Source organism: Leucopleurus acutus (assembly GCF_964270905.1).
Source record: "Leucopleurus acutus genome assembly, chromosome: 13".
NCBI classification, from domain to species: Eukaryota; Metazoa; Chordata; class Mammalia; order Artiodactyla; family Delphinidae; genus Leucopleurus; species Leucopleurus acutus.
Window position 1 is genome coordinate 86977499 of NC_139155.1, and position 17325 is coordinate 86994823.

A 17325-nucleotide genomic window follows, 5' to 3' on the forward strand; every position below is an offset into this window, starting at 1 on the left:
TGAGCCTGCGCGTCCGGAGCCTGTGCTCCGCAACGGGAGAGTCCACAACAGTGAGAGGCCTGCGTACCGCAAAAAAAAAAAAAAAAAAAAAAAATCCTACTGCCTCTTTTGCTCAAGGAAATGTATAGAATGGTGGGATTTCAAAACAGATGACAGGGCATGAGGACCTTTCAGTCAGCCCATCAAGTCTCACCCTACTGACTCCACCTTTTTTGTTTGTTTTTTAATTTTACTGAAGTATAGTTGATTTACAATGCTGTGTTAGTTTCAGGTGTACAGCACAGTGATTCAGTTATACATATGCATATATCCAGTCTTTTTCAGCTTCTTTTCTCATATAGGTTATCACAGAGTATTGAGTAGGGTTCCCTGTGCTGTGCAGTAGATCCCTGCTGGTTATCTGTCTTACAGATAGTCGTGTGTGTGACTCCACCTTTCTGGAATGTCATTCTGGATCCTTTCACAACCACCCCAGGTAGAAATGATAGATACGTTTCTACCATCTCACCTGAGACATCTCAGGTCCTACACGTGGTTTATGAGATGAGGCAGAAAGTAATATTTCAGCAGAGGACACATTGTGCTGGGGGCCCGAAGGGAGAGTCAGCAATTTATAATTCAGGTCTCCCGTTGGTTCCGTAATTCACCTAGAATGGGAGTTGGGCCGCGCAGAGTCAGCCTGTGTGCGACTCTTCACGGGTCCAGGCAGCAGGATTGTCGTGAACGGTTGACCAGGTTGTGTGGTACGCAAGAGAGCCTCATCCAAACGGGGAGGGTCATTTCCTTTCAAAGACAGAATGGAGGGCTTCCCTGGTGGCGCAGTGGTTAAGAAGCTGCCTGCCGGAGTAGGGGACACGGCTTCGTTCCCTGGTCCGGGAAGATCCCACATGCCGTGAAGCAACTAAGCCCGTGCGACACAACTACTGGGCCTGCGCTCTAGAGCCCGCGAGCCACAACTGCTGAGCCCACGTGCCTAGAGCCTGTGCTCCGCAACGAAGGTAGCCCCTGCTCGCTGCAACTAGAGAAAGCCCACACGCAGCAACAAAGACCCAACGTAGCCAGAAATAAATTAATTAATTAAAAAAAAAAGAATAGATTTTAATTTTTATGTCCATTTTCCAAAAGATAGAGCTGAAGTGTCTCCGGGGAGGGGTGACTTTATCTGATTCTCACAGAGGCCCAGTTCGGGCTAGTGTATATAGTGAAGTAGATGTGTGGCTCCTTCACACTGTATTCCGGACCCTGTTTCGGATGGAGGGAAAGGCTCCAACATCCAGAAGCAGGTGTGACGGATTTATCTTGTGTCCTGCCCAGGTGCTGTCCCCACTGTCTGACTCCATCCTGGCCGAGAAGACAGTAACCGTGTTAGATGACAAAGTCTCGGTGACAGACCTGGCCATCCAGTTCGTGGCTGGGCTGTCTGTCACCCTTCACCCCAGCACAGAGAACAGCAAGGCCGTCACGGCTGTGGCCACGGCTGAGGAGCTGCTGCGAACCCCCAAACAGGTAGGGGCCTGGATGCCAGAGGTCGAGGGGAGCAAGGCTGGTTGCCACACCTGATTCAGCCAAAGGGGAGGGAGGTGGGAGGAACTGGGACAGGGTGGCCAAACCACATTCCAGGATGGAGTGATTCGGGCTGTGTAAAATGCACGTGGTTACATCATCCAAGAAGCGGGGTCTGTGATGAACCAGAATAATGGTACCCAGTGCACGGGGATGGATTAGTCATCTGTGCAAAGAACTGTCAGAAGCCTAGCAGCTTAAGACAGCAACCACTGTCGTTCACGGTTCTGCGGGTCAGGAGTCCAGGTGGGCTCAGCTGGGTGCCATGCTCCTGGGTTCACAGGCTGAGAGCAAAGCCTCTTATCAGGAAGCTCTGGGGAAGAATCTGCTCCTGCACTCACTGGTGTGGTTGGCAGAATCCAGCTCTGCGCAGCTGAATGCCTGAGGTTTCTGTTTCTTCGCTAGCTGCTGGCTGGGAGCCTCTCTGCTCCCTTCTCTCTGCACCCCCGCCCCCCCCCCCCCGCCATCATCTTCAGAACCAGTAACGGTGCATTGAGTTCTTCTCGTGCTTTCAACCTCTGACTTTCCCTCTGCCACCAGCCAGAGAAACTCCTCTGCTTCCAAAGGCTCCTGTGACTACACCAGACCCACCCAGCTCAGCCAGGCAGCTCTCCCTAACTTCAGCTGTGCATATAACATCATCATGGGGGTGGACATCTCGTTTTGTTCCCAGGTTCCAAGGACTAGGGTGGACCATTCTAGAAATGCTGCGCGTTGCTGCCTGGTATGGTTCCAGAGCATCACCAACAGGGAGCTGGAGTAGGTTCCCATCCTGGTCCAGCTCCCAGTGCTGGAACCTCTGCTCACCTCTCCTGGGGGCAGGAAACTGGCATGGCATTTGCTGGTATAGAAACAGCGGAGCGAGCAAAGTGGGGAGACAAAGCAGAAAGCATGAAGCTATTTGCTGAGAACTGGTAATTAATCAGGGGATAACTGACATTGCCACCTCCCTGGCATGGGGCAAGGCCACCCACCAGTATCCGGCCTCACCCATCTGTCTTCATTGGCTGATGGTAATTGGAGGGCCCCGGCGCTGCCTAAGGGGATCTGTGGATGGAGTTCGTTCCATTTGCAGACATGACTCTTGAAAGAATAGGAGATCTAAATCATGCCTGGACGTGTGTTAGTTTAAGGATTTCAGAATTTCTCATCTTTGGGGAATTGCGTTGGCTTCTCCTGAGACAACCCCTATGTTCCAACCTGGCTGTCATGAGCTAATGGAAGGACTTGGTCTCAATCCCACAGCAGGGATGATGGAGATGGAGGTTGGCAAGCCCATGAGGTTCTGAGGGCTTAATTCGCATTGCCTGCCGTTCATGGGGGCTTGTTTGATGTTCAGTTCATTCTCCGTCTAGAGTTGATGAAGAAAAATGAACTCAAGGCGAAAAGTCAGCCACGATGAACTTGCATGCTGCGTTAACAAGGTTTTATCGCAGCCCTTGGAGTGTGGAAGGCTGGCCCCTTGTTCTTGATATTTCCAACTTTGAAATACAAAATCTGAAAGATGGCTATGCCGTGAATATGAGGCAGTTGCATTATACTCCCCCGTGCCCTACCAGTGCTAAAGAAAGCTAGGCTGGTGAAGTGAAGTGAGGTCTCCCCCGGCGTGAATGCATTCGACTGAGGCTTTAGAAGGGGGGCCGTCCCATTGTATGATTTGTAAGTTGATGAAGCTAAAGGAGAGGAGGGCGGTGAGGAAAATTCCTGAACCAGTCGCGTCTTAGCTTTGATCCCCCAAATAGCTGAGCCTGAGATGAGGATCCACCTGCAAGGACTGCATGTGGGCGGTGAAGGGAACACCAAAAGGGCGTCGGGAAGTGAGGGAAGGAAGGGAAGGCAGCCAGAAGAGTGTGTTCCCAACTCAGCCACCACTGCGGGCTACTGGAGCCTGGGTCTCCTGGGGAAACCGTCAGCCAGTGTCGAAAAGGCTGGAGAGTCATTGTACCTGAGGTCAAGGAAGCTGGGATATATCACACCTCCCGTCAGCCCTTAGTGGAGGGCTGCTTCTGGAGGGTGTTAATTTCTCGGCATTTCTGGCTGCGGGCATGACCACATGGGTTCCAGAGGCCAGAATGCCCTCAGGCCAAACCACCTTGCGGGCTTGACGGCTGAAAGTTCAGCAGGCGGGTATTGTAGGAAAGTGGGCAGGTGCCAACAGCACGCACACACCATCTTTAGATTTCGTGAACGTTCTCACTCACTCCTAACAGGAAGCTGGTGATAGTCTGGGCTTTTCCTTACAAGTGCTAGAGGCCTAACTCGGGCTGGTTGAGTCAGACGTCAGAGTTTATCAGTTCATGTCCAAGCATGGGCATCTTCAGGTAAAGCTAGATCCAGACGCTCCAGTGGTGTCATCAGAAACCTTCCTTTTTATTATTGGCACTTGTCCTCAGTTCTGGAAGATGGCCAGCCCTTATTTCTTTGACTATTGAAGTTCTCCCATATTCTTGGCTTCTGGAACTCCTAACAGAAAACCATTGGTCATTCTCATTCTCTTTCTCATTGCTTTCAACCTTCCTTTCCTATGTTTCATCTCTTTATGTTCCTGTGGGTTACATTCTGGGTAAGTTTCTTGGCTCTGTCTCCCATTACACTAATTCTCTCCTCAACCATGTCTAATCTGCTGTTCAAACTATCCACTGAGTAGTTAATTTCAACCAGAGTATTTTTCACGCCTAGAAGTTCTGTGTGGTTCTTTCCACAGCTACCCGTTCTTTTTCCGGTGACTCCCACTCTTTCAGTGTAGTTTCTACTCCTTTTTACTCTATTTTTTTTTGGCTTATTTTTGTTGTTGTTTTATTTTATAGTCTTTTTCACTTGTTTTATTATCTCGAATCCTTCATCTGCTGATCTTTCTATGTGAAATTTTTATGGTTTTCTCTCATAGTAGAGCCTTCCCTCCTAGGGATTGTAATTTTTTTTATCATGAGCACCTCTTGAGCTGTAGTTGCTTTGTTTTATATGGTTCCTGAGGAATTCCTGTGCGGTTTTGCGTGTGTAGGGGTCCAGTTTCAAGTAAATGTCTTGCAGCTCCTTCACCATCAGGTGTTATAACTTCAGACTCGCCACTCCTGGGGAAGGGGTGAGGTTCTGATTTCCGGGGGAGACATTTTCGCACCCAGTGCTCAGCGCACAGACAAGCATCACTGATGTGCCTCTGGCCCAGTGGGTAGGCTTTCTCACCTGCATATGTGGAGAGGAGTCCTGGCTTTACGTAAAAGGTTTCACCCCAATCTGACACATGCCTAGGTGGGCATCACCATCCCAGCCACTGGCTGGTAGGTCTTCTGAGCAGCTCTGCACGCCCTCAAGCTGTCTCAGTAACAGTTACCTATTTGTACCACTCTAGTGTGCCTTCTCTTTTCATCTCTGACTCCTGGGAATTTGCGTCTCTTATCTGTGCATTTTTACCTAGTTTGCTACTAGTTTATACTTAGCCAGCCTTCTTTGTTGTTAGGACATGCTCTTGAGATTCTCTCTCTCTCTCTCTCTCTCTCTCTCTCTCTCTCTCTCTCTCTCCATTCCAGCTTGCATCCCAACTCAGTAGTTCCAGGGGAAATAAATTCTGCTCTAATTCCAACAAAAGCCCAGAGGTCATGTCCCATTGGCTGGTTTGGGTCATGTGCCTCTTTCTGAGCCAATCACTGTGAAGAGGGTAGTAAAATGTTCTGATTGGCCAGACCTTGGACATATGCCCACCTCTGGAACTGGAGAGGCCGGTGCCTCCACCCATACTCCTCAAGCTCTGAATGGAGAAAAGGCGTGGTTCTGAAAGGAAAATTAGTGTTCTAGCCCCCATCGGAAAGGAGGAATGGAAACTGGTCAGGCCAAATAGATGTCCATCCCAGACCCTATGGTTTAGGTATTCACATTCCCACTTTCATCTGGGGAAACTGAGGCCCAGAAGAATTGGTTTAAAGAAGAATGTTCCCGGGGAAATAGTGCATCCATGTATTTAATTCAAAACTCCCACTTCAAACCCTCTGCCCTTTGCCATGGTGTCCAGAGGCCAGGATTAGAGGAAACACAGGATCCTTTGCCCGCAACAGACCCCTGGGGTTCCGTTAGCTCTTCCCAACCATGAGATCACTGCCCATTTCCTTCCCCGCCTCTGCACCCTGCTTCACCTTCATAACATCCAGCAGATTGTCTAGCAGGAGCTATCCTGGCCATTTCACAGCCAGGGCCAACCCATCTCCCTCCTAATCTCTAGTCACCTTCCTTCCTCCCTGTACACTGAACTGTACATTAAAAAGTAAAACGTAGGGGGCTTCCCTGGTGGCGCGGTGGTTGAGAGTCCGCCTGCCGATGCAGGGGACACGGGTTCGTGCCCCCAGTCCGGGAAGATCCCACATGCCGCGGAGCGGCTGGGCCCGTGAGCCATGGCCGCTGAGCCTGCGCGTCCGGAGCCTGTGCTCCGCAATGGGAGAGGCCACAACAGTGAGAGGCCCGCGTACCGCAAAAAAAAAAAAAAAAAAGTAAAACTTACGGAATTCCCTGGCGGTCCAGTGGTTAGGACTCTATGTTTTCACTGCTGAGGGCCTAGGTTCAATCCCTGGTTGGGGAACTAAGATCTCACAAGTAATGCGGCACAGCCAAAAAAAATTAAAAACTTAACACATCAAACCTATGCAGAAGTAACATCCCAGCCCAGCTCCAGGAAGCATCCCAGCCTGCCTCGATAAACAGCCGTGTATTGTTTATTCTCTGTCAGTCTTCTGTCCAAGACTACTCAGTGTGTGGCACACGGCCTGACCCAGAAGAGGCTTTTAACTCATGTCCTTGACATGCTCAGATGAATGAAAATTGGACCACTCAATGCCTGTTCTTAGAGGACAGGGAAGAATTCCAGACACATCACAGTTGTTTCCTTCAGTCCCTGGCCTGGTCAGTGACCTCAGAGTCAAAGGCAGCCAGGAGATTGACTGGCAACCAGGCCCAAGACTCGAGATGAACTGGCTGGACTCAAACCCAGCTCTGTCACTTAGCGGTGGAAACCTGAGTGAGCCTTGGGTCCCCCCTGTGATCCAGTCTACTCACCTGCAGAATGAGAAGTATAGATAATAGTATGTACCTTGTATACTGTTGTGGTGATCAAATGAGTTGATAATGAAAACCACGTAGAACAGTGGCTGGTACCCAGGAAGCACTATGGACACCTTAGCTACCATCATCCCCGTGGTGGCTGGAATAATGGCGCACCATAGATGGCCACGTGTGATTCCTAGACCCTGTGAATACGGCACCTGATGTGTCAAAGGGGACTTTGCAGATGTGATTAAGGATCTTGAGATGGACAGATTACCATGGATTATGCGGAGAACGGAACATACTGAACTCAATGTCATCACAAGGGTTCTGGTAGGAGGGAGGCGGGGACATCAGAGTGAGGCGTAGGATAACGTGAAGACCCAGCAGACGCGCTCAAGTGACGTCGCTGGTGATAAATTCAGTGGAGCCTGGATTCAGTGAGGGCTTTCTGTGGGGTCTTTTCCCTGGGTAAGGATTACACTGGAGCTGTCACTGCCTGTCTATGTTGGTTCTTGTTTCCGTTAAGGTGATTCTCGGATCTTGATATAAAACCTGGATTTTTTTCCCCCAGGTTCATCAGCCACCAGGTCTGGATTTTAAGTCCTGCCCCTAAGTCTTTGGGTTCTGTTCTAGAATGGCGGCAGGCGCGATCCCCAGAGAAGAGGCGTCTGCCCCCTCTCGCCCCCCACCGTGGCTTTCTAACTGCCCCTCTCCCTGCAGGAAGCCGTGCTCAGCACTTGGCTGCAGTTCAGCGATGGCTCAGTGACACCCCTGGACATCTACGACACCAAGGACTTCACCCTGACTGCCACGTCCCTGGACGAGGCCGTCGTGTCAGTCCCCCAGCCCCGCTCGCCCAGGTGGCCCATTGTCATGGCCGAAGGGGAAGGCCAGGGACCCCTGGTCCGAGTGGACCTGACCATCGCGGAGGCTTGCCAGAAATCCAAACGCAAGAGCGTCCTGGCCATGGGCGTCGGCACTGTCAGGGTCAAGTTCGGCCAGAATGACGCCGACTCCAGCCCCGGCGGGGCCTACGAGGAGGCCGAGATGAAGAACCACGCCAGCGGCCGGCGCCAGAAGGGCCAGGAGGGGCCCTGGTACGGCAGCTCCTCCGCGGAGCGCGACGACGGGGCCCCCCGGAGGGGCAGCCCCACGGCCAAGTCGCTGCTGGACAACAAGGTGGGCAAGAACAGCCGGCTGGACGGGGCCCGGCTGGCGGGCGAGGGCCAGCTGCAGACCATCCCCATCGACTTCGCCAACTTCCCGGCACAGGTGGACCTGCCGCGGGCGGGGGGCGGGCCGGGGGCCGGCGACCTGGTGCAGGCGCCCCGCGGCCTGAGCGACCTGGAGATCGGCATGTACGCCCTGCTGGGGGTCTTCTGCCTGGCCATTCTCGTCTTCCTCATCAACTGCGCCACCTTTGCCCTCAAGTACAGGCACAAGCAGGTGCCCCTGGAAGGCCAGGCCTCCGTGACCCACTCGCACGACTGGGTGTGGCTGGGCAACGAGGCGGAGCTCCTGGAGGACGTGGGCGACGGGTCCCCCCGGCAGGACGAGCACACGACCGTCATAGACGAGAGCGACCGCCTCCTGCTCAACGGAGGTTCCCAAAAGCACGGGCACAGCCAGGTCCCCAGGCCCGCCGACTCCGGGGACAGACAGGGCAAGGACCAGAAGCTCGAGCCCCTGCACTCACCCACCTCCAAGAGGAAAAAGGTGAAGTTCACCACCTTCACCACCATCCCCGCCGACGACAGCTGTCCCACCGTGAACTCCATCCTCGGCGGGACCGACGAGGACATCCAGTGGGTGCGCCAGGACATGGGCGTGGGCGCCCCCAAAGAGCTCAGAGAACACCTGGAGAAGTTCAAGGACACAGCCTAGGCCCCTCTGGCCGAAGGGCCAGCGCTTGGACACCCTCCTTCGGTTCCAGAGTAGCTCTGGGGCTGAACAGGGAATCGTTGGGGTCCCCCTTCGAAACCAGTTGGAAATTCTGAAGCCGGAAAGGGACATTTTTTTGTAATCAGAGGTTGATGACGACAGATGTTTGCAAGTTGGCGGAATAAACTCGGGGAAGGGAGCTTCTTGGAGACGTTTGACCTGCGCAGGGCTAAATTGGGAAGGTTATTTTATGTGTCAAAATATAACCCAGACAAGCTACCAAAAAGCATTTGTTAAAAAAAAAAAGCAAAAAGACAAATAAAACGACAAGTAATCATCTGTTTATATTTCTAATAAAGGAGCAAAATATATTAAAACTAGGGCCTGCTAAGAGACATTTTCCGTTTTAATTCAGTACTCCTTTCCTATTCCGAGGACAGCCTTGGACTGTCACCCTGGGCTTGGGGAGGAGACGTTTCTGAATATTGGTTGCCTCTTGGGATAGACCTGAGGATTTTTACATCTCTACTTAATAATCTTTTCTTCTTCCACATTCTCTTTTTTCCCCTCCTTTTTTTCTTTTTGTGTCTTAGACTTCCATTTGATTTATATTTAATGTCTATTCCGGAGGATCCAATGGTATATTTTCCTAAATTAAACAAATTAGATTCCTATATGTCAGATGAATGCTTAGAAACGATGTCAGTTAACCCACTCTTTAAGTATTACGTTTGATGCTTTTCTGTATCCCTCCAGCCTTGTTGATATTTGCTGGGTTTTCTACAATCAGGGGGAGTTCTCAGAGCCTTTGGGGGGATGGGGGAAGATGCCTTCACCCATCACCACTACACCCACCACAGGGCCAAAGCCAGTGGGTGGGACACTGGCAGAGGCTGGACCAGTGGGACACAGCCAACAGCACAGAGCCCAGCCAGGTTCCCCCGACCCCTCCAGGACTCCATCACTGGTGTCGTGTGGATGCTTCTCCCAGGGGAAGATGAGGTCAGATCCACAAGAGAGAAACCAGACCCAAGAGTCACGAGCACCAGCCTCGCAGGGTAGATCTATCCCGAGACGTGCTGCTATTGCCAAATGAACAAGGATAAAAGAAACTGAGGGTTTTTCCGTTGTTTTTCTTACTTCGTTAGGCAGGGTATACCAGCATAAACGGAAAACACGAACATCTACGTTAGATTGTCAATCAGTTGTGCTTTTTGGTACCAGCCTAGTCGTGTAGCAGCCCATTGCAAAATGCACTCATCCAAAGTGAAGTGTATGAGGCAGAGGAGACCACGAGATAGGGGCACAAACCCCAATACTCCGTTCTGTCCGCAGCTGCTGGGGACGAAGCCGCCCGGCTGTCACGTGATGCTCTCCGTGGGGCGGCGCCCGCAGATACCGGGAGGAATGCTTCCTGTGTTTATTTTTTTAATTACTAAAATCGATAGCTAAGAAAGGGTCCTCGAAGCCTCGATAACCTTAGCTGGACCTTTTAAAAAGATATTTCTAGCACATATTAGAGACGGGAAAAAGGAGCTATTTATTTATACCTGTGATGCCAATTGTCATTAAAACATTTTCCATGGCTTGACAAGTCAGTATCTTGTGGGCTGTCTCTTATTTCACTTAACTCCTATGATTTCTTCTCCCCGCCAAATGTACAACTTGTTAAAGAAATAAACCGTCTGCTGGTCTAGAAGGAAAACTATACACTGTCGGCTTGTTTGCCTCCTGGTTTCTGGGCTGATCCACAGTCATTCCTAACAAGGGAAACTTCCGGTCACCCATCCACTGTCATCTCCATCAGCAGTTCTCAGATGTGAGCATGCTCGGGGTCACCAGGAGAAAAGGCGCATCCTGACGTGTTCCAGGGCGATGCAGATGCTGTTTCCCCCCCTCCCCCCAGTGAACTTCCAATTCACATCGAAGGAGAAGGAGAGCCTGGGCATTGAATGGAGAACTGTGCTGGTCTCTCATCTGGGGTAAAGGTGAACTTTTATTCTGATTATTTTTGCATTTGTTGTTGTTTGAACTTCCAGTGGGATTGTGGTTCCTTTGGCTGGTTGAGGGAAGAGAATTTTGGGGTTGAAGACAAGAGAGTGATGTTTTAAATAAGTTTTATTTTTTTAATTTAGAAAATTATATAATTTTTTAACAACTTTATTGAAGTATAATTGCTTTACATTGTTGTGTTAGTTTCTGCTGTATAACAAAGTGAATCAGCCATACATATACATATGTCCCCATATCTCCTCCCTCTTGCGTCTCCCTCCCACCCTCCCTATCCCACCCCTCTAGGTGGTCACGAAGCACCGAGCTGATCTCCCTGTGCTATGCGGCTGCTTCCCACTAGCTGTCTGTTTTACATTTGGTAGTGAATATATGTCCAGGCCACTCTCTCACTTCGTCCCAGCTTACCTTTCCTCCTCCCCGTGTCCTCAAGTCCGTTCTCTACATTTGAGTCTTTATTCCTGTCCTGCCCCTGGGTTCTTCAGAACTTTTTTTTTTTAGATTCCATATATATGCGTTAGCATACGGTATTTGTTTTTCTCTTTCTTACTTCACTCTGTATGACAGACTCTAGGTCCATCCACCTCACTACAAATAACTCAGTTTTGTTCCTTTTTATGGCTAATATTCCATTGTATACATGTGCCACATCTTCCTTATCCATTCATCTGTCAATGGACACTTAGGTTGCTTCCATGTCCTGGCTATTGTAAATAGAGCTGCAGTGAACATTGTGGTACATGACTCTTTTTGAATTATGGTTTTCTCAGGGTATATGCCCAGTAGTGGGACTGCTGGGTTGTATGGTAGTTCTATTTTTAGTTTTTTGAGAAACCTCCCTACTAATAACAGCCTTATTGAGACATAAGTCACGTAACATAAAATGGACCCATTTAGAGTGTACAATTCAATGGTTGAGAGTGGTGCATCACATCAATTTTAGAAAATTTTCATCATCCCAGGAAGAAACTCCATACTCATCAGATTCACTCCCCATTTCCCCACCCCCTCACCAGATTCCCAGCCCCAGGCAACCACTGATCTACTCTCTGTCTGCATGGATTTGCCTGGGGGTGGTGTGGGGCTAGTATCTGTATCATTATGGGAGAGTCTGTGAGAAGCCGATGGGGTTCATATATTGTCACTGTTTTTTTGGGTTTTGGTTTTGGCCGCGACGCATGACCTTGTGGGATCCCAGTTCCCCAACCAGGGATTGAATCCGGACCCTCAGCAGTGAAAGCACGGAGTCCTAACTACTGGGCCGCCAGGGAAGTCCCTGTGAGTGTTTCTTGTTTGTTTTTTTTGTTTGTGTTTGTTTTCGTTTTGCGGTATGCGGGCCTCTCACTGCTGTGGCCTCTTGCGGAGCGCAGGCTCCGCGGCATGTGGGATCTTCCCGGACCGGGGCACGAACCCGCGTCCCCTGCATCGGCAGGCGGACTCTCAACCACTGCGCCACCAGGGAAGCCCCCTGTGATTGTTTCTTAATCGAGGCACCAGGGGAGCTCTGTTCTCCCACAGCATGGCTGCACGTGTGTCGTAAAACAGCCTGCAGTACCTTTTTTTCTGTAGAAACCACGTCCACTCCTAAAGCAAGCTCCCTACCTAGCCAGCTCAGGTATTGCTTTAAAAGAATCAAGCTTCAGATCAAGAGAAAGAGGACTGTGGTTGAATCTAATGCTGGTTGCTTCATTTCTGCCCCAAGTTCAACTCTAAAAAAGGCCAGCTGGCGTTGGGCAGATACCTCCGCGGTCCACTGGGGTCAACCGAGCTACCCCGGTTCTGAGAGCCTGAGACAATGAGGCTGTTTGACAACCGCCTCCCTCAGGGAGCACATGCCATGGTGTCGGCAGAGCTAAGAGGCCGTGTTGGGGGCACCAGTGGGTCCCATTTCCCCTGGGACTGTCCTGCTTTTAAAACTGGAATCCTCTCAGTATAAACAGGCTGCTTGGCCACCTGGTAGACATAAGTGACTCCAACTATCATTAAAAACTTTCCGTTGGTCACTTCAGGCGATCAGGGCCTCATGGTGTCAAAATGTCTCTTTTATTGTAAATGTAAGACTCAAATACGACCTCGCCTAGGGAGGGACACGGCTCCAGTATTGCCAGACCCTGAAAAAAACTGGGAGGTTCCTCAAGGACGTCTGCTCTCCTTCCTGCGTCAGCGCTGCCCTTCCCGCCAAGCCCACCTACCCTTGGGATGTGAACGTGGGACCCCACTGAATGAGTCTGTAGGTGTCTGACCTCTGACTCCCTAGGATGGGTGTCAGCTCCACGCTGCAAATAAGGTCCCAAGGGAGATGAGTGTGCACCATTTTAAATAAGGTGCTGCCTTTTTACGGTGATGTGAGCCTCTCAGACTGCCAGGTGGACAAAACAATATCTTTCCAGATAGACAGTCTGCAGTTCTTCCTTCCTGCTAAAATGATCAAGTAGAACAAGGGTAGCTTGGCTGTTGGACGCTGGTCCCCTGATTCATGTCACATGCACTTATTGAGCACCTGCTGTGTGCCTGGTTTGGGGAACACACAAAGAATGGAGGACTTAATAAGACCTCAAGGTGCGGCCAGTCAGAGGGTGGAAGCAGAGAAGGGGGCAGCTAGTTAAGCACAGGACGGCGGGGGGATCGGGGGGGTGGGCAGTGCCTTCACGCCCCATTGCCCTATGTTCCCACCAGCTCGTCCACGCTCACCTGTAGACTCCAGCCAGACTGATGGCCTCTCAGAACACAAGGCTCTGAAGAAACAAACTGTCCTTTCTCGTAAGTGAGTAGATCTTGACTAATATTACGGTTGACCCTGCACAACGCGGGGTTTTGGGCCCCGACCCTCCCTGCACTGGAAAATCCAAGTAGACCTTCCAGTCCACCCTTCTTATCCGTGATTCCCAATCAGTGGATTCAACCAACCCTGGATCTTGCAAGACTGTAGTATTTACCTTGGAAAAAATCCGCGTATAAGTGGACCCTTGCAGTTCAAACACATGTTGTTGAAGGGTCAACTGTAATATTTATTAGCATTAATCTTTATTGTGATCAACAATAGTGTATTAACATTATTTGAATAATATTAACAATAACTACGAGGATAGTAATAATGAGACTCCATTTAACAAGTCTGGGTCAGACTGAGTATTAAACATCCTTAGTGTGTGTTGTTATTCACTCACAACAACCGTCTGAGGCATGTGTGTTTCCCCCCATATCAGAGGTGAGGAAACAGGCTCAGAGCATCCTTCTCAAGGTCAAGACTAGGAACTAGCAGAGCCACACTCAAACCCGCGACCGTATCTCCAAAAACTGTGGTCTTGATTATTACACGAATACAAGCTTCACATATATTTTCTTGTGTTAAAAATGTAGTCAAACTGACCGAAAAAAAGCAATTCAGGCTCATGACACAAAATCTAGAAAAGTAGAAGAAATAAAGAAAAAAAATGCCTCTGGTTCCTCCTTCCAGAAATAAAAATTAATAACTCATCTTACACACGCTCCAGTTTTTTTTCAAATGGTGGACGTAATTTTGCACAGTCCTATTCATATTTTGAAAGTATACTGTTTTAAACGTGACTTTTAAATTATTTTTCCACTTTTAAAAGGAGCCCAAGAGCATTGTGAACAGTTTATAAAAATGACCGAATTCACCCCCGTTGGAGCTTTGGTGACGTCCTTCTAGGTTTTTGCCCTCCGATGTCTTTTTTTCTTCCGCGGTTGAGATCAAAGTGCAAAAATTGCTTTTTAAGTATAATTAACAGGGAAAGTTACGCAGCCTTCAGTCGGCGGTGATAGGGCTCCCATGTGCATGGGACAGACGGTGGGCTGCATGAGGGGACCCCTCGGGGCAGGGGGAAACTGGGCACTAAAATCCAGCCCAGTCTTTGCTTGTCAATATACCTGCACCTGGAGGAGAAGCTTACGGCTCTCCTTTGAACAAGAATACCATCTGCTTGCCAAGCAGGCAGCCTGGGCTGCACTTTCCAAGTGGAGGCTACAGTTTACATCTTGCCCTTAACGGCAAACGGAGCCCTGGAAGATGAGGTGAAAGGAATCAAGGTGATGGCCAGCCTGCTTCAGTGAGTAGCCTGCCTTCTATGACGGTGATGAAGGAGTCGCTCATACAGACGAACTGTTCCATGGCTAATAATGACACAAGCGGCCTAAAGGCCACAGAACAGCTGTTTCAAGGCACTGGAGAGCACCTGCAGTTGGGACAGGCTGGGACCTGGGAGCCGGGGCCTTTTGCTGCAGGGTTTGCACCTGGACACACGTCTCCTCCAGTAACAGAATACAAAGAAACTATAAGGGACTAAAGATAACTGCGTGCACGAGCAGTTGGGGCAAATTATGGACAACAAGATACAAAAAGACCAAAATAAAAAAAATCCAACTGCCACTTCGGAAGAGCCGGGAGCAAAAGCGGGGGGTTGGGAGCCAACGCAGGGCCGCGCATGCCCCCTGCACTCAAAACCACCAAAGCGGGGGGCAGACCACCTGAGCCACGCCTCCAGCCCGACCCCTGGACACACCCCTCCCCTCACCCCATGTAATGAGCCAGCTGCCCCCCGCCCTCGGGGAGTGAGCGAGCAAGGGAAGCTGTTACTGGTTCCCGCTCCCCCCGCTGCAGCAGGGGCCCCAGTAAAGCCTGGCCTGAATTTCTTGTCTGGCCTCTGATCAATTTCTATTGATCAAGGAGGCCAAGAACCCTGGTCGGTACCACGGTGATGGAGACCGGAGGGCAAAGATCCCGGGAGCGGGGACGGGCACAGAGGTGAGCCCCACATCGGCCACCAAGCTCTCTCCTTGGGGTGTTGTCCACGCACACTGTGCTCAGAGGCTGAACCAAACGTGACAGCCCAGAGCTTGCAATAGGCTTACCGGGCTGGGTGGACAAATACTCTGTCCAGGACACCGGAGGCAACAGGGAACTGAGGGTCTGAAATTCCTGAAATAAGAGATTTGCAGGGAAGTGAGTCCAGTAAACAATTTCCCCTTCAGGAAATTTCCAGCTTCTCAACTGGACGTGAAGGTAAGAAAGCGAGACAGGGAGGTGTTAAAGGCTAAGCTGTTATGTGGGTGACCTCCTAGGACTCCTTCTGGTTCAGGGCCACCCCGGGAGGATGTAAATTCCCAGGCACTCCCTGGCGTCTGTGCAAAGCAGCAAAGTGGGATTTGGTAAGAAGAAGCCTCAGGTGCTGGATCCTGGAAAGGAAAGCAGGTGAGATCGGGCACACGCGGGATGGTACCCAGAGACAGGGATCCAGGCACTCTCCACTGTAAGTATTAATCAAGTCTTCACACAGACCTCTGCACAAGTTTCAACTATGGCAGAAGAGTGGTAGCTGGGGCAGGGACAGCTCTGATGCGACACTCAAGGTGGCCAGGGAGGTCAGAGCAGGCCACTCTGAGGACATGTGGCCTGAAGCATGGGATTCCTTAGAGGAATTAGGATGTGATCTAGATAAAACACCGACAGAGGGAAGCACAGGTGCAAAGACCCTGCACAGGGAGGTGAGCGCACGGCAAGGACCAGCTACTGAAAAAACACGTGGCTGGAGAGATTGCTTTCCCAGCAGCACGGAAACGGGTTCATGCATATAAAAATTCACGCTCTCGGGCTTCCCTGGTGGCGCAGTGGTTGAGAGTCCGCCTGCCGATGCAGGGGACACGGGTTCGTGCCCCGGTCCGGGAAGATCCCACATGCCGCGGAACGGCTGGGCCCGTGAGCCATGGCCGCTGAGCCTGCGCGTCCGGAGCCTGTGCTCCGCAACGGGAGAGGCCACAACAGTGAGAGGCCCGCGTACCGCAAAAAAAAAAAAAAAAAAAAAATTCACTCTCTCTTCCCTCACAACTGTGGAGGACACAGCTCTACTGGGGACAGAGGCCAGAGGCCCAGATAATATATTGGCTTTTAAAATGCACATGTTTTCCAAGTTCTTTATTCAAACCTTTGGCCAAATAATAATGTTTTGGGTTGCTCTCTGCATCTCAAAATTTCCACCTGGAAGAAGCTAAAATTGGGTGGTTTTCCTAAGTAAGTTCTTCTAAACACCAAACAAATAAACAGAAAGAAACCGCAAGGGCTGTGACAGTCAGCTCCTGCTGTAGGAGTTCTCTGAGGTGGAGATGCTCACTTAAACGTTTGGATCTGCAAATGAACTTACTTACAAAACAAACAGACTTACAAACATAGAAGACAAACATATGGTTATCAAAGGGGAAAGGGGGGAGGGATAAATTAGGAGTGTGGGTTTAACAGATACACACTACTATATATAAAATAGATAACCGGGACTTCCCTGGTGATGCAGTAGATAAGACTCTGTGCTCCTATGCAGGGAGCCCAGGTTTGATCCCTTGGTCAGGGAACTAGATCCCACATGCATGCCACAACTAAGAGTTTGCATGCCACATCTAAGGAGCCCGGGTGCCACAACTGGCAAGCCGCAAGTAGGGAACCTGCCTGCCTCAACTGAGACCCGACACAACCAAATAAATAAATTAATAAATATTTTTTAAAAATAGATAACCAACAAGAATTTACCGTGTAGCACAGGGAACTACATTCAGTATCTTGTAATAACCGATAGTGGAAAATAATCTGAAAAAGAATGTATGTGTGTGTATATATATATATATCTGAATCACTTTGCTGTACACCTGAAACTAACACAATATTGTAAATCAACAATAGCTCAATAAATAAATAAATAAATTTGGATCAAGACTTTACAGAGTAGAACTAGGAGAAGAGGAAAGTCAGGTCATCCTGTTACCATTCTCTTTGAGACAGAACATTAGGTAATGTTTCAAAGAATGAAGCAAATTATGGCTTTGTTTTCCAAT

At 50.0% G+C, this 17325-nt stretch overlaps 1 protein-coding gene across 1 annotated transcript in view; it reads left to right on the forward strand.

Moving 5' to 3' along the window:
- Nucleotides 1-8478, forward strand: part of TMEM132C (transmembrane protein 132C) — a gene marked incomplete at both ends in the record, with an annotated part of 367991 nt that extends 359513 nt beyond the window's left edge. The window contains 2 exons of the mRNA XM_082853295.1: nt 1315-1506; nt 7315-8478. Coding sequence (XP_082709421.1) covers nt 1315-1506; nt 7315-8478 — 1356 coding nt within the window. The remainder of the gene's footprint in view (nt 1-1314; nt 1507-7314) is intronic.
- Nucleotides 8479-17325: the final 8847 nt, after the last annotated feature.